General features: G+C 32.5%; 3 protein-coding genes across 21 annotated transcripts in view; 2 read left to right on the forward strand and 1 right to left on the reverse strand.

Moving 5' to 3' along the window:
- The first annotated feature begins 2,124 nt into the window (after positions 1-2,124).
- LOC138179756 (clavesin-2) lies at positions 2,125-14,273 on the forward strand. Of its 6 annotated transcripts, none has more exons than XM_069112881.1 (7): positions 7,236-7,366; positions 7,421-7,537; positions 9,802-9,993; positions 10,833-11,037; positions 11,544-11,667; positions 11,767-11,979; positions 12,550-14,273. In XM_069112881.1, the coding sequence occupies exons 3-7, from the start codon at positions 9,834-9,836 to the stop codon at positions 13,258-13,260; spliced, it is 1,413 nt and encodes a 470-aa protein (XP_068968982.1). In that variant the 5' UTR covers positions 7,236-7,366; positions 7,421-7,537; positions 9,802-9,833; the 3' UTR covers positions 13,261-14,273. The 6 variants fall into 6 exon arrangements, with proteins under 6 accessions (XP_068968984.1, XP_068968985.1, XP_068968980.1 ...); XM_069112882.1 differs by having other exon boundaries at positions 7,236-7,355; XM_069112883.1 differs by lacking the exons at positions 7,236-7,366; positions 7,421-7,537 and adding an exon at positions 2,125-2,339.
- A 41-nt stretch (positions 14,274-14,314) lies between these two features.
- LOC138179754 (fatty-acid amide hydrolase 2-A) lies at positions 14,315-21,504 on the reverse strand. Of its 7 annotated transcripts, none has more exons than XM_069112875.1 (9): positions 19,601-19,978; positions 19,395-19,526; positions 18,729-19,314; positions 17,383-17,589; positions 17,016-17,219; positions 16,400-16,927; positions 15,939-16,328; positions 15,237-15,419; positions 14,315-15,152 (listed from the first exon to the last, which is right to left on the reverse strand). In XM_069112875.1, the coding sequence occupies exons 4-9, from the start codon at positions 17,587-17,589 to the stop codon at positions 15,054-15,056; spliced, it is 1,611 nt and encodes a 536-aa protein (XP_068968976.1). In that variant the 5' UTR covers positions 18,729-19,314; positions 19,395-19,526; positions 19,601-19,978; the 3' UTR covers positions 14,315-15,053. The 7 variants fall into 7 exon arrangements, with proteins under 7 accessions (XP_068968976.1, XP_068968975.1, XP_068968973.1 ...); XM_069112874.1 differs by having other exon boundaries at positions 17,383-17,593; XM_069112872.1 differs by lacking the exons at positions 18,729-19,314; positions 19,395-19,526; positions 19,601-19,978 and adding an exon at positions 21,363-21,504.
- A 72-nt stretch (positions 21,505-21,576) lies between these two features.
- LOC138179753 (cytochrome b5 reductase 4) overlaps positions 21,577-26,382 on the forward strand; it is a 30,909-nt gene continuing 26,103 nt past the window's right edge. For 5 of the 8 annotated variants that reach the window (XM_069112866.1, XM_069112867.1, XM_069112869.1 and 2 more), the window contains exon 1: positions 24,942-25,069. Coding sequence is in view for 2 of the 8 variants with exons in the window: in XM_069112864.1 (XP_068968965.1) it covers positions 24,850-25,069 (220 nt within the window). In the remaining 6 variants the exon portion in view is untranslated. The other 3 variants (XM_069112864.1, XM_069112863.1, XM_069112871.1) reach the window with 3 other exon arrangements.

Here is a 26,382-nt window from a genome sequence, read left to right on the forward strand (position 1 = left end):
ATGATTAATGTCGTAAATTATAAATGCAAACAAAAAAGGATCAAATGTGTATAACGGTCAAAGTTCAAATTCTTGTTTAATTATTTTAAAGTGTTATTTGTATTTGCAAATATGAAATACGTTTGATTTTGTTTCATCATTTATTTTCGTTTTTTGAATGAAATTGCGCATGTTAATTATCTATAATCTATGCAAATGGCAAAAGCGTACATTCGCAAATTTTCAAAAAGTTTAAAATTTTCCGCATAGTTAACTCCTTGCAGATAGGTGGGTTAAAGATCGCCTCACCCTTTTTGCATGATGGGATATATTTTATCCCATCTCGAAAAATTGAAGTTACTCACAGTCATACAACTTAATATTTTATTTAAAGTTCTTCATTCAATTCATTCAATTCAATTCTTCATTCAATTGGCAATGCTATGAACCAATAGTAAATATGTAAATATATAGTCGAAACGCATTAGTAAGTTGTTGACACTGTTGTGATTGAGGTTGGCGAATTGTATAGTGCAGTGAATTTTTGTCTTCCATAACAGTATATGTTGTTTCGTTCCTTAAAATTTATTATGAGTGAATAAATTGTTTTATAATAAAAAAACATATTATTTGATGTTTTATACCAATTTTGAAGCTGTATATGTGATGACACTGTATATATCCCACCTATCCCATTCATTTCCGTGCAACTTAGGTTTTTATTTTCTTTAAAATCTTGTGACTAAAAAAGATAAAAGATAATGTCACCGCGTATAAAGTCACAGATAAACACTTATTGACAAAGATTACGAAACATAATGATCGCTTGAAAATTACTGTATATTTTTTATCTTGATATGTATCACATGTTGCCCAATATTTTATTTTTTATTTAGTTTTTGTTGAAAGTAGCTATATGATTCAATCAAAGTATGTTTCTCATCTTTTGTAACAAAGTTCTATTTTGTTTACCCGATTTAATATTAATTTACATCTCACACGAATATAGTCGAAAAAAGACATATCGCAGTTTCATGTGTGTACTGTTACTTTTTTACAATATTTTTCATTTCATCTAAAATATCGAAGAAGGTATATAATAATCTCTTTTAACTTTTGTCAGCAAGTGTATTTCTGCTCACGGCATAAATACACCCCCAAATCGGGACACAGGAAGAGTTTAATATCAAGCGTAGTGAGATAGACATCCTCGTGACTATTGTAGTGTAGTAGTTAGTCGCAGTAATAGAAGTAATTTATAATTGTAGTGTTAATTACATTTTATAGTAAGTTTTGTTAGGGAATAAGTGTTATTTAATTTCAGCAAAAAAAGTAGCATTAAATTTTACTCATCTATCTAGTAATACCGTCTCAACATAATCATATGTAAAAAATAATTTATATTCATTATAAAAATTAATATAATATTTACTAATGGTAATATTAACACTAATTTTCATAAGTACGTTAAAATCAACAAGGCGATACATTGTGTGCGTCTGTATTTTGATAAATATTAGCTTCCTGATTAAACAATATAACTAAGCAGTATCACTGACTAGGTACAGGATCTATACCAGTAGCAATATGTCATATATCATTAAATTCTCAATAGTGACCTCATACGGCAATCAAACCAACTAAAAAGAATGACCACTCAATTGTACAAAACTACAAGATTTTTGTTGATGTGTTAAAACCATTTGTATTATGAAGTAAACAATATTTCTTGTTATTCTAACAAAATTATAACTGTCACTAAAAAGTATACACTCAGATAATATTATTTATATCATCGCAAACATAATCTAGTCTTTTTGAATTTCTAATGAAAATTTAATAAATTATATTTCATACAATGGTTCCAAATAAAGTTTAGTCGCAACAATCAATAAGAAAAATACAATCACTGAAATAATTTAATTTATATTATTAGAGATTTAATTTATATTATTAGTGATTTAATTTATTACGAAAATCTACTAAATCAGTTTTCATAAGGTATTATTAAATAAGATACAGTTTTTAGTTACATTTGTAAAAGAATTTTTACCTAGAATACAGAACGTTCCTGTTAGCAGCTGTTAGTAACGCTAGAGTCCATAGGGGGCTCACGAACGAATTGGTTAACTAAGACTTTCGAACAGACAGTTTCGCGCCGCAGGTAGAGTGTTCACCTGCTACCTTCCGGAAGTATTGTTCTTTGTGTCTCGTAGTTTCGAAGGATCGTCCGCATGTGCAGTTGCGTATGAACGACAGCAGGCATTTTTTCGTTCGCCTGATGCAGTGGTTAAATTCAATGTGTCAATTGTGGTTACGGCTTTCGATACAAAACTGTACTATTGACGTAGCATAAACAGGTAACTATGTACTATACATATGAACATACTTATGGCTCCATGCTGAACAGGAAATAGTAATAGATTTTCTTATATCTTGTTTTTTGTCACCGTCAGGATTCATCGAATCTTTAACATTTATTGAAACAATATCTAAATTATTATTGTTTAAATTTCTTAGATCATTCACTTTAATTCAATTTATTTTGTATCATACGAAGAAAATTAGATTAAAGGGTAGATAAATCGTATCATATAAGAAAAATACAAATTTATTCATATATATATATATATAAATATATATAAATAATATTTTTTATATAGATTTCTTTCGTATCGTTTGTAGGATATGTTTACGGAACCATGATTTATTGTAACATACTATCTTCTTCGTGGAACGATAGGCACCAATTAGTAAGACTACGTTGCTATACGATACGTAATAGTTTATTTTCTCGTAAGCCTTTTCTACACGATAATCAGTCCCTCTTCCGAAAGAAAGGAAGTAATATAGGTACACATAATTAAGGTATACGTAAATATAGACGGTGCAAATTACAATTTGATTATTTTGTATTTCCTTCAACCCGTAATACAAAAGAAAACCATCGATGTATCTACACCTGTATCTATGACGTGTCGTCTATGTTCATTCAGAACTAGCCATAAGACTTATATGCAATGTAATGTGAAGATAAATAATAATCTAAACATAGAGAAGAATTTAATAAATATTGGTACTTAAAAATTATTTTCATATTAGAATAGTACTGTCAAATAAAAATTACAAAATACTGAATAGAATCAATCTCTGGTGGGCAGGTAAAAGGGTGTAAATCAGAATGATGTATTAGCTTTGCAGAAAAGCACTTATAATATTTAAAACATAATGTAGAATCAGGTATTAGATTTTTTATATACTATTAGAATTTCAGGTAAAGAAGCGGGAAAGAAGTGAAATTGACTTGTACTATTAGAACCATAAACAAAAGAAGAAATGTAGAAAATATTAGCGTACTTATTCAGTTGACCAAAATTTAACTTGTACTCTTTTATATCCGCTCACCAGAGTTAACGTTTTAATGCTTGTTGTGTCAGAAGTGGACCGTAATATTGAAATCTGATTGCACTAAGATATCAAAACCTCGAGAAAATGGGTTGCGGCTACCTTTTACAACATTAAAAGAAACCGGTAACTTCTGTCTTCTTCTCTGCTACGCTTCTACCGTTATGTTGCGTAATGTATGGCGGCGTTACACGAACAGATCTGTTTTCGTCCTTCGAGTGCAGGCAAGCCCACCATGCACCGCAAAAAATTGGTAATTTATATGTGTCGTAGTTTCAAAACTGCGTGATTGTTGATTAAAAATATACATTGAGACATAACAGTCAGATTTCACAGCGGTTCATTGATATTTGAGGTTATCTGTTCGTAATTTGCACTTAAATAATTTGAGTTTGTACATTATTCAAATTCATAAGGTCTGACATCTTTTATCGATGTCAAAAACGAAACAATAACCCCATTAAAAAGTGATTGCTAATTTCTAAATCGCACATGGTTGTTTTGCATTCAATCTTAAGTTATTATTAATCTTATAAAGAGAATCTTTTTTTCCTATTAAACCTAAACAAGCTCCTTATAAAGAGTCATATGGCTATAAAGAGGATTTATACAACATGTGTAGTGTAGTTCGATATAAACTGCTACGCGTACTTAGGGGATGTCAAAGTTTATTGAACTCAATTGGACGTGGCAGTGATGCATTGGAGGACCATTAATCTTTATTGTTACAAAACTTTTTCATTATTACTACAACATATTGCACAGAATTCCTATTCTTCCATATATAGAATTGATATTTTTGCTTAATAATCAAAATATTAATACATAAGTTTCTCAGCTTATAGATTATTATATTGAATTTCAATATTATATTTCACTGAGTAATTGAAAAACACCATGCATTTAATTAAGCAATTTTCTACACAAATATTTGTATTTCTGTAGAACTTGAAAACTTACGTTCTTTTAATTGTGAATTAAGTTGTGTAATCAATATTGTATAACAGCTTCGACAAAATGATCGCGGGTCATAGTGTTTAATCTAAAGTACGATACCGGTAGTTCTCGTCCTTGAGGGAATCGATCGATGGAAGAATTGAATGGTTTCGCGCTATAAAACAAGATTTTCCTTTATCGGATGTACAATAGGACTTTAATCGTCCAGTCGCTTGTTCTAAGAGGACGCTGCGTATTTACGAAAATCTTTATCGTGTATATCTCTTTTGCACAAAATGTCAATCGTGCATCTGCCAATAACAATTATTATCGGTTGTTAATCGCCGTGAATGTTTATGAATTGATTAACAATCTTGCGACTCTCGAACGTGACTCATCAGAATTTTTACAAAAATATAACGACAGTATACGAATTTGCTTATTTGTTTTTTTTTTTAAATTATCGAGAACGTATATCTTTTTGTGTGTCGAGGATCAACATTTCGTAATGACCTTATTATTATGTTATTTATTTTCGGCGTAAAAATATTTAAAGAAAATCGAGCTGATGGAAGTTCGTGGAAACAACATAACATGATATTTTATATAATTACGTGACTCGACAGGATATTACCAAAGTGAACCATGACCAGTAATTTTTCAACGATATTTTTACTGATCCGTTTTTCCTCGTTTCTTTTTCTTTTATTTAAACTTACTCAAATCACCAAGTGAGGTTTATACAGCTGTACAAAAATGATACACTTTGAGTACATTTTATTTTCCCTTCTCTTAAAGCAATGTATTTGTTACTTTCGAAATCTTGATTGCTCCTTGAAAATACAAATTTTCGAACGAATCTTTTCTCAATAAAATATGGGACGATTTATTAAAGATAAAATTAGTTCACCCTGTTCTATATGACCGTATCGTGACAAAAGTCGGCTCGGGACATCTGGTCAATTAATTTCTCTGATTATCTCGTCACAGATGCGCAATGGTTAAACAGACTCGTCACTAGAACATCCACAGACAATTGTTGCATATTACAATTCATTTAACAGTAATATCTCAACTCTAATCTTCGAGTAATATGTACTTCTTATTTTGAAAGTAATTGCCATACAAGTAAAATTTTATTTTATTTAAAAGTACCATTGAAAGTAAAATTTTGCCATTATTAATGTCAGAATGTAATAAAAATTCGTATATGTATGTATTACGAAACTTCTTTAAGAATTCACTGATCACATACTATGCGCAAAGACTTAAAATGACATATGTATTGTGCAATTTTCGTTGAACCACCAAAATTACGTAATTGTATTTTAATTTTGCACTTTGTAAGCGTTTTCTATATATTTTACTACTGGATGCTCGCATTTTTTGGGGAACGGTTTTACCTGATAGCGCAACGAGAACGATCGGTGAGTCAGCCGCACTGGTAACCGGCTTCGTCCGTCTTTCTCTCTATCTTTTCTACTCCCACCTTCAGCGGTCATCCTTTTCCTTCTTTGTCGATGTTTCATCTCTTTCCCACGCGTTACTTTTTCCTTTCTATCGCTGTTCTCTCTTCGTCTCTCTTTAACGTTGCAACCCTCCTTTCTCCTTCCCGTTTGATTTCAGCACAGGTTACACTTTTTCTCTTTCTCTCGATACTTGTCCTTTTCACGTTCGATCGTAACTACGCTATTTTCGTCTCTCTCTAACTACCTATGCCCTTTTTATTATATACCGTCTCTTCTCTGTCATGTTTTTTCTATTAGTTACATCAACAAAATTTGAATTCATTTAATTCGAATTATCTTTTGTTCCATTTCATTCCATACCTCCCTTTCTGTTACTTATTTATTAAGCGTATCGTTAATAGAAGAGATCGAATTAATTTATACGTTATTTGAATCTTTGAATAATATTAAAAAGCAATTGTAACTATTGTGAATTTGAAAGTTTAATGACGTCAAAGTTTTTACGATAGTTTGCTTAAATGTAACTTTTAATATACAAGGTGAAACAAATAAAGGGTTCATAGCTTCTGAGGTAGATTGTACTTGCCAAACGATGGGAAAAGGTCGTAATAGACATGGATAGAAAGATTAAGAGTTCCAAAGTTATAAACAGATTTTTGTTTCCGTTGAAGCGAGAAAGTTGCTCGCTGCAGAAGCTATCGTACCGCATGGAAACAATGGATTACCTTATCATTTCTTCTTTTCTTGGTTATAGAAGGTTTTGTACATGATTTCCTTCCATTTTCACACACGCTTGATACTTTCGTATCAAAGAATTGCGTACTCTTCCAAAGATCCCTAGACGTGTTCTAACCATTTCACTGGTATTTTGTATCGAGGCAGATAAAGTCCATTGTTTCCGTACGGTACAATATCTTCTGAAGCGAGAAAGTTATTCGCTTCAAGCGCAACAAGGAATTATTTGACTTTGAATCTGTTCTATTTCCGACCCATGCGCACTATAACTCTTTTTCATCATTTGTCAAGTACTATCTATCTATTCTAGAAGTTACGAGTTTTTTTTTTGTTTCACCCTGTATGTATGAAAATATGAAGATACTAAAAACTAAAAATATATAGTGTGTTTCTAATATTCATAATCATATTTCAAATTTTTCATAATTTGCAAATCTTATTTTGCAAAATTATATAAATATCGATAGTCTAAAGATAGATTTTTTAACGTTATTTTGGTATATTAAAAAAAGAAAAAAATGTGTAGCGGATTTTTATGTTTCTAAGAAGTTCAAGTCATGGTTCTGAACTGTGCGTCTCAAGTCCATCGTTACATCGTTACACCGCCGACTATTCTTTTCCTTTTTCCTTCAATAAGGCAAGCGTCTCTCCTTGAGAGTCTCACTCGCTCCTTTGTTTCTCAATGCTCTAACACTTTCGAGCGAATCGCAACAGGCGACTTCATTGCGCGCCGTTCGCTCGTGACCGTTCGAGCAACAAGGCTCCTCCGATGAACGAGTCCTTTGTCTCTTTTGTTTACAAATTCATACAGAATACAATTAACATTAGCGGGTAAATTAAAGGTGTAGTATTTTTTTTAAATAATTCATGACACAGTGTAACTCCATATTTTGTAGAAATCACATAGATACCTCGTGTGACAGTGAACAATACCGACAGTGATAAGAAAGAAACAAAGAAGAAGGAAGTGTGATTTTCAGTGAAGTGTTTTACGACTGTTGCAAATATTTTATGTAAGTGCGGCATTAAAATATAACTTATGCCATTAAGCTAGTTACGATTTACAACAATTTACATATGTCGAAGATCGCCTGGTGTGAACAGTTTCTTCTACAGTATAAATAATTCTAATTTGTTCAAATGATCTTCAGGTTATTTTTTACAACTCGATGTATCAAGTGAATTTCTGAGAAAATGTCATATGACAAAATGGTGTACCCGAGTAGATCTCGTAAGTGCTTCGTGTTCAAAGCAATGGCTTAGATATAACCTATGATGGCTATCTTAATGAATTTTAAATGGCTTTGAGCTTCTTTGATTTTACCAAAATTAACGTTCCGTAGCATTTTTAATAAGTTCCTGTACTTAATTACACCGTGCTCTGTAATTACACGCACTGCGATTAAGAGGATTACGTTTCGAACAGATTTTAACGATTTATATGTATATACAAACCACATCTGTGGTTAACATAAGTGTGCGTTTTTATGTCGGAAAAAGAAATATCGAAAAACAATAGTATTGACATTGATAGACCGTCATAAACGTAGTTTATAAAATATAGTAGTTATAAAATGTTTGTTGACATATGTTCAATTTGCACTGTGTTTGAAGCATCAAATTAAGGATGATAGCTGGACTACGGATGTTTATATATTTATTGAGAAGTGAAGAGAGCAAAAATAAATGTCATATACAAAAATATATATTTAATGTATATTATATGGTACTATTATATTTTTATCTTGTATTCTATATTAGATTTTATATAATATTTGTCTATATATATAAAATATTTTCTATATATGATGAAAATAGTATTTCGAATGCATATAATATTGACTAACTCTAGAATCTCTAATATTTATTCAAGTTCTATTTCTGTACTTTTATTATAAAAACATAAATTTGCATAAACATTGCCAATGCAGTGAATAATCGTTCACTGAAAAAATAGTTACATGACTCGACAAATTATTTTTAAGTAACGACGAGCAATAATTTTACGATAATGCTGATACGAATTCGTTTCTTCGTTCTTAAAGTGAAATATTTCGTATCCTAGAAATTTTTACCTTGAAAATATAGATTCATGGCTCAAATTAATATTCACGTTATAAAAAGTAAGTCTGAAATAATTAATTATTGCTGAATGATTTTATGAAGTTCGCTGGATCAAAGTAAAAGTCTCAATAAGCAGTTACACGAACCGGTCGCGGTTATCCTGCAAGCTGTATTGCGTCTCAACGGTGTTTCACCTAGAAATGAGTCATTCCGGCTACTAGTTAGACTCGTTCGATGTCTTCTTAAAGCGTTGATTCATCTGTCATTTTTTATAGAATCAAAACATAAAATTATAAAGAACAATTGAGACAGTGATATTTTTACAAAAATATTCCTAAAGAAAAGACAGTTGAATATATTTTTAGCCATCGCTTATACGTGCTTGTTTTTTCAAACATAATTATCATAGTTCGAGTATATTTTTACACACGTGAGTATATGAATTATATATTGATCACGTATTGATCACGTATTGACCACGTATCAAATATTTGCATTGACCAATCATTTTTGTATAAATATCGTGCAAATATAATACGCATGGAGATAAATTTCATTTCCATAAGGTACTTCATTTACTTTAAGGGAGTGTCTCTTCAAGTGTTCCATGCTGCTGAATGTTTCACGTATGTATACGTTCGCCGGTATCTTATGCTTTTATATCTGGAAGTGCATTGCTTATATTCACAAGTTGTGGAACTGTAAATGTTAATTTATCGATAAGATTCCGCAATCTTTTCAAACATATATGTATACATATAGTGACAGCTAAATAAATATATATACATATAATCAGTAAATTTAATAAATTCAATAAATATAGTACATGTATAATAGCTAAATATATACAGCAGTGGATAAAAGAAAGTTTAAAATTGATGCGCTATAGAGTCTAGCCACTTTTGTACTAACAATTTTTTACCATATTGGCAACATTCATCTGTTCTGTGGCATATATATATATATATATATATATAATAATATATAATAATAATAATATATATATATTATAATAATATATATATAATAATATATAATAAATATATATATAATATATATAATATATAATAATAAAACAATATAGAAAAAACTTATGATATCCTTTTATATTTCTTATTTAATAAATTTTCTTTTGTCCGCCATGGTATATGTATATTAAACAAAAGGATCTTTCGTTTTCACCGGATGTTTCGATTACGATTGATTGCTGCAGATCTGTGGTAAGGCGAAAGACGGGTCCGCAAGATGTCTGAGTATTGCGAGTACATGTGGGACACCACAAGAGGTCACATGAGCCCTGCACTTGCACGGAGTATTTATGAGGAGGAGGCCAGATTCGACAAATGCGACAAGAAACTGGCCATTAAGACCGTCCGAGCAATATTGCGTGAAATGCCGGATGTAGGTAAGAAGGGGTTTATTCGCAACGCTCGACCGTTATTCGACCGGAATTATTTATCGAAATTTCTGTTGTATTAAAATTACCAAATTGGAGATACAAAAGCAAATTAGAGTATACTATATCGCAATCTGTATGAAGACCACAGGTGAGAAACACGATAAGTCATATTTTTCATGTCCTATAGAAGATTAATTTTTAAGTTTTGTTTAATTTTCAGATCGAATACGTATGTATCTTTGTTAGTCTCTTGAACGTTTTTATCATCAATGTCAATTATACAGACTAATATTAATTTAACTAAATTAGCGTGTAATTAAATAATCAGTAATTAAACTGCGGATTTTTACTCATTTATGAGATATCTTCAAATGAGAAAATATATGAAATACTCAAAATATAGTACTAATTATAATATTTGATGCAATTTATGAAACAATTTGCTAGTTGGCTTACGTTCATTTAATTATCTTCATAAAAATATAAATTTGCATAGATATGTATCCGTAGGCTGGGGATAACTAATATTATTTCTTACAAAACATTGTACGTTTATTTGTAATTCTTTTCAGTCAGTGGTACAAAGTTAAAAAATCAACAAAAGCTGATTGATCGTATTTTTCCCATGTGATTTTCATACGGTATTATATATCTCTTGATAATACGGAGATATAGTACTCGCATTAGTACATTTCATTCGATTGGTCCCGTTAGGTTCGCCTAGACTGATTCGTTTTCCACGCGTCGATCCTCGAATTTCCGGCATAATGTCCGCGTTCGAGCGGCTTCCTGCCGGCTATTTTTTTCACGCGAAGCATTACAATGACCCATCTGTTTGCTTCTAGACTTGAAGCACTGCACGGATGAATATATTACACGTTTCCTGCTAGCCCGGAAATATCGCACGGAACAAGCTGCTGCCCTGATAGCCGCTTATCAGGCGCAAGTAGCGCATCGACAGGATATCTTCGGCAATCTAACCGCAAGAGATCCAGCCTTGCAGCGGGCGCTGCGCGCTGGAATACCTGGTGTACTTCCTGCACGTGATAGGTACCATTTTGAAATTTAAATTCGTTTCCGGTCTATTTAATACATTCTGAAACTTATATCAACATTTACGTAGACATAGCGAAGTTAGTACTTTCGGATATTATTTAGAATTAAATCAATGATGGATGTAAAAATAAGTTATTAATTTATAGTAATTTTATAGATAGTTTACTTTTGTTATATAATGATAAAAAAAATTTGATTGGCTGATGATTAAATTTGAGTATAATATGAGAATATGGATATCGTTTTATAAATTGTGATCATTTTTGAAATCATAATTGATACAAGGGAATATTTAATCCTAAATATTATAATATTATTATAAAATCCTAAATATTATTATAAAATACAAAGTTTACCACATCTATTGATGACATCGGTCTTTGTAACTGCAACATCTTTGTATATTTCTAAAATACGATTTCAATATAACTATTAATAATTTATTATTGTTATTAATTTAAAAATATTGTTATAATATCATAAGTCAAATTCATTTTCAGAAAAGGGAGATGCGTACTCGTTATTTTAGCCTCGCAATGGGACCCTATTGCAGTACCAGCATTATCAGTTCAACGCGCACTCTTTTTGGTTTTAGAAATTCTCATACAAGACCCAAGGAATCAGGTACGATTCACTTATAAGTTTGTGTATCTTTAAGTCTCGAACAAATAAAGTAAGTCTTTTAGTCTTCTATAGCTCTAGACGTTCCATTTCTTTTTCTAGCAATCCGGTTTCGTGGCGGTGGTAGATTGGAGCGGATTCTCTTTACGACAGGGCGGTGCCTTGGGCGCAGCGGCACTGCGAAACCTAATAGCTGCTCTTCGAGGACGATTTCCGGCTAGATTCAAAGCTATACACTTCCTGTCGGCGCCGCTTTACGTTCAGGCCACATTGGCCCTTGTGAAACCTTTTTTGGACGAGAAAACTCGTAACAAGGTAGGAGAAACTGCTGAAGGACAAAGTACATATTAGAAAGTAGATAGAAAGGGATAAAATAATAGCTTCGAATACGTATTATAGTAGCGTATTATATTAAAGATAGAGGATAGATTAAGAAGATTAATTAATGTAAACAATATACATCAACGTACGTAGTAAAATGCAACTACTTGACGTCAATTGCTGTAATTGTATCAATTAAGATAATACACTCGGTAAATTCCACATCCCGGCAAATTATTATTGCAAGCAAAGCTTTTAATTGCTTTTAATTTCTAACCATGTGTATAATCGCTTGACGCTGAAATTGAAACGTTTTGCATACATACATATGGGTTTCAGATACGAGTAACTAAATATTGACCGACAGATAATCTAAGATAGCGTAAAGCTCTAGAGTGTTGCATGTTTGCATAAAGTGTGAATATCCGATTTCATTAAACGAGCATTCCTTTTTAATTTCAAAGCAGACAGATATATTGTATTTCAAGAATTATCTTTCAATAAAAAGATTAAGTTTTTCAATGGAATTTATAAACATGACCAATGTACATCTAATATTTTCAGATCTACTTACATGGAAATAATTTGAGCACCCTGCATGAACACCTGCCCACTGACATCTTGCCAGCGGAATTAGGTGGCACAGGGCCAGCATTTAACCCAGGACTATGGGCCGAACCAGTTATTCATTCAGCGATGAAAGAAGCTGAACTGGCTGCGATAAAAAAAGAGAAGGAGCAAGCTGAGAACGTAGATCAGTCTCGCGATAAGAAATTCGAGTCTAGAGACATGGAGAATCATAAAAGAAACGAAGCAGACTCTATAAAATCGAACAATGGTGTGAATAAAGAGAACGGAAGGCGATTCTTCAATCCTTTCGGTAATTCTACGAAGAATCAGTCGCCGAAGAAACCTGGAGGAACAAATGTAGAACTGAATCTAATTAATCGTACTAATGGATATGCAGAAAGAAAAGAAGGTAGGAGAGATAGTAGAACGATAAAGGAAAACGAGGATTCTTGCAGTAGAAGTAGAGATAGAATGTTAAGCAATGGTAGCGCTGATTACTTTGACGACAAAAGAGAACAATACAAGGATGTGCAGGATAACTTGTTAGGATCTCGATCTGAAAGACGCTCGAATGAATATGAGATCTCAAATAGACCAGATAGCGACGACAGTAAGGATAATTCGTTAGATAACAGATCAGAGAATGCCCTAATTGATACAAGTAAAATTGAAACTGCCTCCGAAGAAACGAATCTCATAACGTAATGTTAATTTTCTCGACTTCTTAGGTTAAAACAAATTAACGCAGTAGTACTTCCATGAGAAGTGTTGACTTTCAATTTTAAATATAATGAAATCAAATACTGTCGCTAGGTTTAAGATCGGTAGAATGTAGTAAGTTCCGTGAAATTTGTATTCTCTGTAGGTTTTAAAAGATATATTGTGATACGATATACATCATTTTTAATAAGTATTTATACATTAATGAGGCTTTTGTTCTTTATACATATATACGATTCTGTTTCAACTAGATCAATGTTATTTAAACATTGAATTTCTTATCCTTTTTTATCTTATTTTATTTTTAATACCTTTTATCATGAAAAGAATGAATTCGTTTCCATACGAATTTTCATTATTTCATAGACATATTTACATACTGCTACTACTATTGTTCGTGACAAAAATAAAATAAACATTGCGCGAACATTCTCTATGTTCCTCTTTCTATCGTATGTGAAGAACATATTCACATATAGTGTTATAACTTTCAATGAGTACTTACATTGTGAACTTAAGATTATGATATTTATCAATTTTTATAGGCTATTTATCGCTGTCCACGAAAACACGAGCATAGTTAACAAAAATCTTTGCATGTGTATGAAATTCATACAATTATCAGTCACATTTTTTTAAAGAGTTTATACGACAAACAATTCGTATTAGGATTGTAAATATGTATTAAATTATTTATTGATATCAAATGTATCATGAAATCGAAGATCTCTCATTTCGTATGACATTCTCGAGAAATGCGAATCCTGTACTTACATATTGTTAGGATTATGAGTGTGATAAAAATTGCGTCGTAGATAGTTTTTTAGTTCTCCTAACTGTATTTTTTAATAAAACAGTATTTTAATATTCGGATGACTTTTCTTTGGATTTATTTTATATTACAACAAATTGAAAAATATTTACAATTTTCATCATAAAGTAAATCAACAAAATTATAGATTAAGAAATGTTCATTTTTCACATTGGTTCACATTGGTTCACATTGGTTCACATTGGTAAAAGAAAAGTTATGATAGAATAATGGGGAAGAAATAAAAATTTATTTCTTTAGTATATAAAATATATATGTATGTATACGATATATTAACATCAATACACATTATAAACATAAAACTTTAATACTTTATCACATCATTATCAAAAGCATCCTACTACCATGTAATTGGTTTTTTTCTCTATATCGTCCATCCACACATTCTCTCCCTCCCTTTCTCTCTCTCTCTCTTTCTATCAATTTGTATGAAAATAGAAAACCCTATATAGAGATCTATGATGAGGTATATAAAAACGGTAATCAAATACAGTGTAGTAGTTTACTTATGTACAAGTGTTATTACTTCCTTCAACATGATTTTTGTTAGAAAAATGAATTTTTTAACATCAATTTATAAATATAAATATACGCACATCTCATATATTCATATAGTATATATTTATTACGCACAATTTTGCGTATTCGGCGAGACTTAGTTTATAATCGGTTACATAAACCGATAAAAAAAAATTTAGTATTTATTATATTATGTATACTTCTCAGCTTCGTCTCAGTTCCTTCTCAGTCCTTTCTCAGTTTTTTTCGAAGTATTTGAAAGATCTGCATTTTGGATAAATGTTTGTACTTTACCTTAATGATTGGCTGGTATCGATTAATCAGGTGTAAGTTAGTTCTCGAAAAATGATGATGACAGGGCATGGTAAAAAGAAACTTTATGCATCGTATTACGCACAGGATTATTGTCTAAGCGACACGTATCGTATCAAGCTACAATAGTTGGAGGTACCCAACCTCCAAAACCCCGTTCTAGTTCTTCACAAACGGCTATGGTTAAACGATCTTGATGTAGGCCACTAATAACCTGTAAGATACAATCTACATATGACACTAAAATTCTTATTTTACCATTCTAGTTTCATTAATACTAATAGTTCAGAGCTTATACCTGTATACCAATAGGAAGTCCTTGTTTGTTCAAACCTAAGGGACACGCAGTAGCAGGTAAGCCCAAAACATTAATAATTCCAGTGTATGAAAAATTGAATGGTTTAATCAACGGTTCGTAGTGCATTGGTGCCGCAGTTGGATGCGTTGGGTATAGGAACACACCGTCTTCACCTAAAATATCCTATTCGAAGAAAATTGATTAGAAATAAATATTAACAATAAGACCAGTAATGGTATTGATTTAGGAAAAAGATAAAAGTTCGGATATTTCTGGATACATGCTTCAACTTTAGTCAGTCGTTTTCTCGTCGCGTGAATACAACTACAAGATGAAAAGATATTTACAAAAATAATAGAGATCTTTAATAATTGGATGGAAAAAATTTCATTCTGCATGCAGAGCAATATCTTTCTTCTACTTATTAGAAATAACTCGTGATACCGTGAAAGACAAACTAGTATAGTCTGACCAGTTCGCACGAAATACTCGAGAAAGAAATCACGTCCATTTTAATAAATAGTATTGTTCCGTAACGCAATAGTAAGAAAGGAAGACGAAGAAGGTAGGAGCCAATTCCAATCCTGATGAGTTACATTACAGGCACTTGTGAATGTACATCATATTGCATCAGTAGTTTATAAAAGATAAGAGATCATTGATATAATTCATAAATATCAATAATTCATTACGAGATCATACCTGAAATTCTCGATAAAGTTCTTTACTTTCTTGTATGAATTTCGTGTGTTTATCGCTTCCATGCTTCACGGCAAATCTTTCAAACGTGGCAGTAAGAAGAGCTATTAATGTATGATTACTCAGGAACAGTGTCCATTTCAAAAATTCCCACCATAAATTTATATGACCCGCTCTGTTCGACAATTCATACGTAAAATCTTTTTCGTCTTTACAACTCATATTGGCCATCCAGAGAGCGATGCTTTTTTTCATTTTTTTTATGTGGATCTTAGTCGCTTTAATTTTATGAGCTTTCTCCAGATATTGAACTACCTTTCTCATGGCTTCTCTTATCTCTGACTCAACTGGAGACGTGAAGTATTGACCACCGTCGTCTTCCATATAATAAAACTAAATTGAAATAAATACTTATCACATACTACATACGACCAATGATTATAATATAAACATTCTATCCGTACCTTAAGTTTCGAAATGTCTACTTTTTCGTTCAAATGCAACATATCTGCGTTCTTGTCCGCAAGAATCTTCAAAGTAGGCAGTAAATCTTGTGCGTATCTGCACATAGGGCCAATAGATAGCAATCTGTTTTGGTCTTCGCTTTGTGCACTCGGGTATTGGCCATCGTTCGAAACCATTCCAGTAGAAGGTTTGTGTCCGAAAAGTCCATTGAAGTAGCTCGGTATACGAATAGAACCACCAATATCTGATCCTATTCCTAATGGCGAACCAGCTGCAGCTTGTATACAACCTTCACCACCGGAGGAACCTCCGACAATATGTCTCGTATTATAAGGATTTTTTGTAGTTCCATATAAACAGTTAGAAGTTTCCCACCACATGGCTAATTCTGACACGTTCGTTGTAGCCAGAGGGATGGCTCCAGCAGCCCTCATTAACCTAACCGCTTCTGCGTCACGTTCAGAAACAACGTTCTTACGAAGGGTTAAACCAGCTGTCTGTTTCATTCCAGCAATTGCAATACAGTCCTGTAATCAAAAAAATTTACATTTGTTTTAATATACATATAAAACCATCGTAAGATGTTTATTGCATACTTCATGAAGTAAGATTTACCTTTGTTGTGAAAGGCACTCCAAAGAAGGGTTTTTCTTCAGCTAATACTTGAGGAGATGGAGCATTCTCAGATTTTAAAAGATCATCACACAGTTTTGCTTCTTTGAGGGCGTCCTCAAAGCGATCTTCCACTACACAATTTAGTATTGGTTGAATTTCTTTTATCCTATCTATGTATGATTGTACCACTTCTTGTGAAGTTAACTGTAATCATATGTGCTCACTTGTAATTTGTATATAAAGACTTACTAATAAATAAACAGAGATTGTGATCATTTTAATTTATTATTTTATAAGTGTCTAGAACTTATCTTACAGTCATTTGCAAGCAGATTTGATTTGTATTGGAAGGACACAATGAATTTACCTGTTTATTTCGAATTTTTAATGCTAAAGTAGTTGCACTGTGTAAAAGCGTTAGATCCTTTATAGGAGGTTGAGACTCTGCAGGACCCTTCAAGAATGCAATGAAGGTATATATCCATTTGCCAATGAATTCAATTAATCGATGAATTGCATTCAATATTTGTCCTTTAGGCTGCATTTTCCCCTGATCTTTGTGTTTAGTTGACATCTATCTAGGAAGAACGTAAATACTTTATGTCAATTACTATCGTTATACTATAAAAAATAAAAATACTACTTTTTCTAATTGCGAGTAAAGCTCGTAAAACATAATAGATAATAGAAGATAAATATAAAAGATCATGTAATTTGTTACCAGAAGTTATCAGATTAATTCTGTGATTACGCAGAGAAAAAATTATAATGGCAAATAAAAATTACAATAAATATTATAGAGAACTATTAAATAGTGAAAACTATTAAATATTTATATCGCATCATTCATATGATTATTTATAATTATTTATAATTAAATTACATTAAATATGAAAGAACATGCTAGAATACTTTATCTATTTTTGCAGACGAAAATTATATCTTTTCGTGAACAACAGATTCCATTTTCATCTTTTGCTTATATCGTTCTATGTTACATGCTTATTTTTGAGAATTACGTTACTTTTGCGCTAACTAGCCTGTTTGAATATTTGCATAAACAGACACAGAGAAGAGAAGATAAAAAGAACATTTAAACAAGAAGCAGACATTCTCAATAAAATCATACTGCGAATACTGATAGAAATATTTTACGATCGGAAATTGCATTTACGTGCAACGCCAAATGTCCTTGCTTCGAGGCAATAAAAAGTTGTTTTGTTAAAATATCTTTACACGACTCGTTACATATATACATATTAATATTTCTATGAAACTTCCGAAGAATTCAAGGAGAAAAGAAAAAGATTGAACGACTTTTAGCACAATCGCTACTAGTCCATCGCACGTTTTCTTTATCATATTTCACATAAAAAACACCGAGCAAATTACTATAAATTATATAAACGTCCCTATCATTACGTCGTTTAACGGTCATTGAAAGAGATCGTAGCGTCGCGTTAATAATGCTTTAACAGCGTGTAATTTAATATAGGGCGGGACAATTTATAATTGCGTATATGTACAATTAATTCATCTCAATCCGTCAGAGTCATCAAAGAAGGCTTTAGACAATTTGGCTTGAATCGTGTAGCAAGGATTATTTTATTATTATCCCTTCTGATAAGAATCACGTTGTCGCTCTAAATACCAGGATCGTTATCTTTCTCTGTGTTTATGTACCATTATGTCAATGTTGATTAATGGACTGACCTTGTGCAATTATCTCACTGTGTCAGCTTGCCGCTTTTATGGGAAACGCCGGTCAGTTTATCGATTAATCGGGCGTACACGAACGCCTTAAGGGACGAGCACTAAATGTATCTACGCGAGTACGCGATGCACATTTGAACAAATTCGTTGAAAGTGAACGAATGCCGGCGACGCAATAATTTTAGCGCGCTGACAGACTCGATAATGATGTAATTGAGGTGTTACGCATCAAGGCTACTCAGCTACCAAGCCATGAGAGTTTGACAGTATCCGTCGGGCCGGAAATCAACTCGCGCCGCATTTCAGGCCGGTTGGCTACGCTTAAGCGTTTTCCATCGAAACTTCTTCTTGAAGTCGTTCGCGTGCCGTAAGCGCAATTCCGCTTCCATTCCGTTAACAAGCAATACGTGAAAACTGACTTTTAGAGGTGTTATCAATCAGAATGATTCGTCAAATGGGTTCGTTTGTAATAGGCTAGCCGAGCATAGTCACGAAGTTACTCGCGTAACGGTGGTTGAGTCTCTGCGAGCGTTCCAGCGATAGATTATTTCTGTGACTTAGAAGTCAAATTGATCGACCGCGCTTTCTGAAAAATTCTTCATTTTAGTACTAGAATATACAATATATAATTTGTTCGATGTTTTCAGAAATACAAAATGATTTTACCTTCGATGGGAGTCGATCAGTTTGACTTCCGCATAGCTCGTTTATGAATTTTATTAAATAAATTTTTTCGTTGCACGTACTCGACGAAAGTTACGAAGGCTCGCGTGAGATCGACTGTAGGAAACTGTCCCGCTATTTCAACGTATAAATTGATAATTAATAGTTGGGCTATAGAATGTACGCGGCTAATTGATACGTTTACTTACTATTCTGCTATTATACTTTATTTGACGAGTCAGCTGGAATTACTCGTTGTATATTAATGTGTAATTCAGTATCATATGACACTTTACGAAAACTAAGCTGATTTAAGTAACGACTTATCGACAGTGCAATACCGCGTCTCGTATGACGTCGCTTTCCCCAACGCTCGTAGTCGACTGACACCACTTATACCTTCACCGGTTCTGATTATACGAGATCCGCGCAAACGCTATAGTTGCTTGCCGGCCTGGGACTTACTTTTATGCATCGGAGAAATATTTAACGGGTCGGGGATAGACTTGTAAGATGGCTGCCAAGCAACGATGGATAGATTACTGTTGCGATATGATGTTCATAATTTCGCGAGATACGCTCTGTGTTGATATTACGTTTCAATAGCCCCTCAAAACCCAAATTTTTGTATTATTGATTTAATAACATTTCAGCATTTCGTATCGCAAGTTTAGAATTATGACAAATCGTAAATTATATTTAATGTTAAACTAATTCTGTATAACGTTACAACTTCCGTGGAAATTTCGCTATTTTATATTGTATAAGATTGGATTTACGAAGATTATAATATTAAATTAACTTTGTACAGTATCACAATTTCTATAGACAGATTTTATTAGTCGATAGGATCTTTTTATTATCAATTTGATAACCTTTCAGTATGTCCCATTATAGATCATGATTACAGTATTAAAAAATCCAATGTTATTATATCATGTTAAAAGAAAATACTATCTTATCTAGATTCATATGTGCATTAGATTTATTATATAAATTTATCAAGAAAGTATTTATATGACAATAAGATCGAATACTAATTATATATTGTTACATTTGATACATATATTAAGTTGACAATGATCTTGTGCATTTTATGTAATACGTCTTCGTTATCCTTATGTAAGTTGTTTTAATGCTCTCTATTTACTGGATTAATAAGACGTCTGTAATTGACGCCGTTAATTTTACACCGACACGCGATTTTAAATGTTTATTTGTGCCATGCGGTTTTAAACGTTTTAGTTTTAGTTTTAAACATGTACGTACACATTTTCAATACAAATTGCAAAGATACATATTTAGTTACACGTTACATTAATTTTTAGTTACAACTATCTTATGCGATATTTCTCTCATTTTATCTGTTCATTTATTCTCTATTTTTATTTTTCTTCATTCATTCCTGTATCTTTCATTCTAAAATTTCAATAAAAATATGTTCAGTGTACACAATCTAGCTTTGTTAAAGGACCACGAGTCGGGATATAATCTGGCTAGTTACCGAGACAGGTGCATTTCTTAAAAATTCCAAGAAACATTCTCTGTTGGTTATGAAAAGAGATACGGATACCAAAGACATTTGTTTACTTACTTGACATACGTGTACTAGGTAGAAACAATGTAGTACAATTAAGAAGCTGTACCCATTGCCGTAGCCGCGCCCAGAACCGTATAGATTTTATAGAAACACTTCAAATTTTAGACTATAAAACTTATTTGAAAGTTGATATTATACTTACAATCTTTACGATGTATAAAATCCCTCCCAACTCCCACTTAAATATAATTGCCGTATTAACACATTGTTGACGGGAGACGTGAATCGAAATTTTAAAGATAGGAGACGTTAATCGAATGAATCTTTCATTTCATAAACATTGACATATTTTCTAAAAGTATGCGAAAACTAAAATTTATTTCGCAGTATACCGTTAACAATGTGTTCATAAAAATTTAACCTATATTAACCTGTATATTATTAAAACACACGAAGAGGCGTCTCCACTTTGACATGTCACGATCCTGAAAGGGACTCTGGTATATATGTAGTAACGTGCTCCAGAAATACTTCAAATAGTTTTAAACGTATGCATATAGCGGAAAATTCGAATCGTTCGACGAAACCAGCCGCAACAACTGGTGGGGATATCGATGGTCAGTTATCGAAGTACAATACAGGTCAGTTAACGTGGCACTACTGTATTCCGAAAATTTCGGAGCATTAATTCATGAGAAGCCACCAGATGGCAGCTCGATCGCACGCCATTAACGAGCAAGAAGGAGTGGGAAAGAGGGCATGGCGTCAATGTGCGCGCGCGTGAGTATATGTGTACGAAGGGTGAATGTCACTTTGTGTCCACTTGCTTCCTTATCACTCGACAAAGAACTCTCATTATCCTTGGTGATTTTATTATTGACCACGTCTCCTGCTAAGTTAACGACGTAGCGGTATAGTGCAGCGAAGACTGGACACCTACGTCTTCTGTCGTGACATGCGGCTCACGATCGTCGATCACCTTTTTGAGGTTAGCTGAAGAGCGCGCGGCTAAGCGCCGCGGTATTATCTCACGAAAACGTCCACCATCTACGTGTTTCTATCTTTTCCATTCTTCCTTTGATCGCGTTACGAAATTGTTAAAACACGTTGAACAATTCGTTGGAATACTTCGAAGATAGTTTCAAGATCGAAACACGATTTGGGTGTCGCCGTTGCGTTTCTACGTCTCGTCTTTTACTCCCACCCACGCGATTCAGTTTGATTACCGATTAGCTTTATTAATATTTCCACATGGAGTGATTCAAACTCTACCCACGCCCGCTTTGTGTATTAGTTTTGATAAAGTACGTTCATTTTCATGATCGCGAAATAAAGCACCATATGTTTCTTTTATGTATTTTTGATCGATTTTTCTTTTATTGTCAATGTTTTTATATTGTTAGTTTGTCAGGTCAATTTTGAGCTATTTGTGAAAACTAACTCTAATAGTGAACTATTTATTAGGATCAGAACGCAATTATCCAATAAAAGAATATAAAGAATATAATATATAAAAAGAATAGTATAATTCGAAATGGATGTTTTATGTGTTTTTTAATACTAAACAATGCACATTTGAAGTATCTTGTTATACTTATGTAAAATTTGAAGGTTATTAATTAAATTGTAAAAAGGGCAACATTTTTACACTGCCAAGTGATTAAGTAGTTAATAATTTCCTAGTAAAGCAGATACGTGTAACGTAAAGTAATATTGTGTTCAATATAAATTATTTTACATCGATTACAAGGGGAAATATTCTATTCCATATTTTTTTACATTAATATTTAATTAATACTAAATAAATATTCGTTTCCTTAACTGTTTATAATATCCAAATGATTTTTCATCCATTGATTTACGCAATTAAGAGTCAACGTTGCGTTAAAATATTTTATACATCATCTTTTTCAATCAATCCATATTATTGAATTCTGTGTTGAAACGTTATGATTATTATCTTTGTGTGTCATGCTTGAAGAAATTGAATTTTTCATACAATTATGATAATGTATCTCTTTTATAAATCATAATAACTTCTTTTTAAGCTTTTAATCTATTTAATATTTTCATACAGTTTAGTTCTCCAGCGTTTAGTAGTCTGTTTAGCATTCTAACACATGTTTTATCTCTAGACAAAACAATATTTCATTGCTTCGTCTCAAGACTAATTGTTTTGTTTTTCTAGTTACTATTCGCTATATATAGATTATGAATATTACGACGAAGTTTTCTGTCTCCTTTACCTTCAACTATGTACCTATTCTCAATACGTCGTGCTGAGTCTTTAACCTCGTGTCATCGTATATCTCTTCGTATTCTACGTTTGCTGACAGGCTTATTTAATAGCGCGCTATATATTTCGTTTATCGGTTTACTGAACCGATTTCAACGTTATATTGTGCTTCGTTCGCACTCCCGAAACCTATTTTAGTTTCTCGGTGAAACGTCTTTTACTCGTATTATTGTACATTTCCAAATGAAAGAATTTTTGAATCCTTTTTTTTCAATATCACCGACTTTCCTCTCTTTTCTTCTAATTTTTAAAAATACGCAATAAGGCTGTAATTTCGAACTTTAATTTCTCGACGACAAGCTTCTTGTTTCTATTAAATTTCTAATTATAAAAATGTCTACAACTTCTCTCGCCTCCACATCTCAAATGTTTCTATTTCACTTTATAATTTTTACAAATGCGCTATAAGGAGGTAATTTCAAGTTAAATTAATTTCGAGATTCTCTTTAGATTTTATCTTTTTCTTTTCGCCTGTATACTCCTATACCGTGTCCAGAAATAAAAAATAATTTATAAAATAATTAAAACAGATGTTTACCTGTATATGTATGTGTGTATATATTTATTTTGATGAAAGTGAAATAGTCTTCGATGAATATTTGTCAAAGATCGTAAGTTTCTGTAATTCGTGAAAAGCGAGGAGAAAGCAACACAGATATTCTTCTACATTTCTCTTTACATTTGTCTGACGATTATCTCTTTACGATACTATCCGAGCTAGGTATGTCGCGATAAATTTAAGCGAGCGTGACAAAACTCTATTTGTCCAGCGATTCCGTACACGGGAAGAAACTTCCGGCAGTCAAAGTGCTACCATCAAACAACATTGTTACCTTCTATTTTGAACGTTTCTGTACGTACAAACATCTGGATGATTTTGCATTATGCCATTACCAATTTCACGTGTACAATTATTTCTTCTGCGTGCAACGGTTTTTGCAATTATTTTTTATGGTTTAAAGGCATAGAATACACCTTTTTTCATACGATGCTTCATCTTTTTTCTAAAAAAAAAAAAAAAAAGGAAATTGGTTTTAATTATTTGACTGATACACTTGATTTAATTACGCTTGATTTTTAACTATAAAGTTACACGAAATTAATTTTATATTCTGAAGAAGTTGATGAATATAAAAATAATTTTTGTTATTAATTAGTTCTGAGTTAGCGAGCAGTGTTTTACGACTGTTTTCGACGTTTGATAGAATAGATCATAAATAAATTTCAGTTTTCATGCAAAAATCGAATCTCAATAGAAATTTCTTTCATCTCTTAAACATTACGTCACTTTACTTTTTATATGCTTGCATTCTTTAATCTAATGGGCGCATAAATGCAATGTAACAAATGCGGTAGAATTATCACTTCATAAACGTTCAGTACAAACGCATGAAATCCAATAATCGTATTAAACCCAGTAGAACCGGCTTTAATAAAAGAAACCTTCACCTTGACCTTCCATTCATAGCAGATCATTCCTCAAACACGAGCCAACCACTGTATCAGTTTCTTCCTCTGTTTCTTTAGATTCGACGTTATACTATGGCACAGTCCATGCTGGAGAGGATATAAACTACAAACTTGTTTCTCCAAACAAGAATACAAATAACCAAGAGATCAGTATGAAGAAGAGTCTAAGCAAGAATCAAGGAAAATCAGATGATACAGAAACGAAGGATATTCGAGAGAGGATGGAGGAGATCGACGTGAAGCCCTCGTCGTCGACAAATTCTATGGCGAACAACCCTGCATTGTTACCTAGTGGTGTTGGTCAAATGAAGCAACTGCAAGGAGCGAAGATGGTTAACCAAACGGGATCCTCGTCATCTGGCTCGGCTACGGGTGAGCTGATACACTGATTATCAAGAAATAGTCTTTTGAGCTTGGCTTTTAACTGTTTGCTTATACTTGGATGGACGAGCTATTTTATTTTGTCCTATTTTGTTTTACTTTAGTTAAAAATCTATTGTATAGAATGGCTCAACAAACGTAAGTAATTAACTCATGAAGGATCATTATAGTGTTAATGCAAATTATTTTATCATTTAGAATTTGCTTTTAATTCATTTACATCATTGAATTCCTTTCTTAAACGATTGAATTGGATCTGCATTTTGTTAATGCAACATTTCCTTTTGCAGTCTGGTTTTTTATTCTTATTATTAACATATGATTTTTAAACTGGATAAATCTGCTTTTTAATATTGTAAAGACTATTGTAATATTGTATTTGCTTGCTATTCTCCTTCGTTGCTGTATCTTCTTTCACTTGGCTTCAATCCTATAATTTCATGAAGTTTGAAAAAATTGAAGCATATTCTTTTTTTTATATCATAGAAACTCTTCTTCATGGCTTTGGTTTATGTAGTGAGCCTGTGTAATGTATCTGCCATTTTAACACTACATTCTTGTATCTTAACAAAATAATATTCTGCTTTACTTAATGGGACCTTTATGCAGTTAATTACTTCCTTATTATCTCGTGAAATTGATAGAATCTAAATTCTTGAGTGCTTGATGCAGAGAGAGAGAGAGAGAGAGAGAGAGAGAGAGAGAGAGAGAGAGAGAGAGAGAGAGAGAGAGAGAGAGAGAGAGAGAGAGAGAGAGAGAGAGAGAGAGAGAGAGAGAGAGAGAGAGAGAGAGAGAGAGAGAGAGAGAGATTTGTTCTTTTGTTCGCAATTTATTCTTAGCAAGTATCAATATCTTTTCTTTAGTAATAGTAATTATAATGGAAATGAAACGTGTTTCGATATAAAGTTGCAATCTGTTATATCTTCTTCTAATATTAGTAGAAAAGTATTGAGAAAAATTTCAAACGAAGATTGTTTTACTCCTGCAAACAGTTAAAAGTTTTCCGTGCTTTGTTCTCGTTAGAAGAAATCCATCATCGCTGATCATCGTTGCACCATTCTGCTCTCTTTTAAGCCACGCTTGCGATTTAATTTCAAAACGGGCATGAATCGATCCGAAGTTCCGCAAATTGTCCCGCAACTTCGTCAAACTCCAAACGTTTCCAGGCTTTCGACATTATCCGGGACGCGTCAGACACTTCAACAAATTGAAACATTGATTAATTACCGCCAAATATAATTTAAACCCCGTTCGTTAAGCAAACTTTGATCACGCTTTATGAATTTCCGCTTTGATGACATCGC

Source organism: Bombus flavifrons, chromosome 5 (assembly GCF_040668555.2).
Source record: "Bombus flavifrons isolate JBK064 chromosome 5, iyBomFlav1_principal, whole genome shotgun sequence".
Taxonomy (NCBI): domain Eukaryota; kingdom Metazoa; phylum Arthropoda; class Insecta; order Hymenoptera; family Apidae; genus Bombus; species Bombus flavifrons.

Bases quoted from the DNA above. Each gene is read 5' to 3' on its own strand.
- LOC138179756 (XM_069112883.1), top strand. From the start codon at position 9,834: ATGTCTGAGTATTGCGAGTACATGTGGGACACCACAAGAGGTCACATG. The intron at 11,038-11,543 runs GTACCATTTTGA...ATTCATTTTCAG, and splicing joins GTACTTCCTGCACGTGATAG to AAAAGGGAGATGCGTACTCG. The intron at 11,668-11,766 runs GTACGATTCACT...TTCTTTTTCTAG, and splicing joins TACAAGACCCAAGGAATCAG to CAATCCGGTTTCGTGGCGGT.
- LOC138179754 (XM_069112872.1), bottom strand. From the start codon at position 21,407: ATGTCAAAGTGGAGACGCCTCTTCGTGTGTTTTAATAATATACAG. The intron at 17,590-21,362 runs GTTAATATAGGT...CTTCCTAGATAG, and splicing joins TGTGTTTTAATAATATACAG to ATGTCAACTAAACACAAAGA. The intron at 16,329-16,399 runs GTACGGATAGAA...ATTTCAATTTAG, and splicing joins TAGACATTTCGAAACTTAAG to TTTTATTATATGGAAGACGA.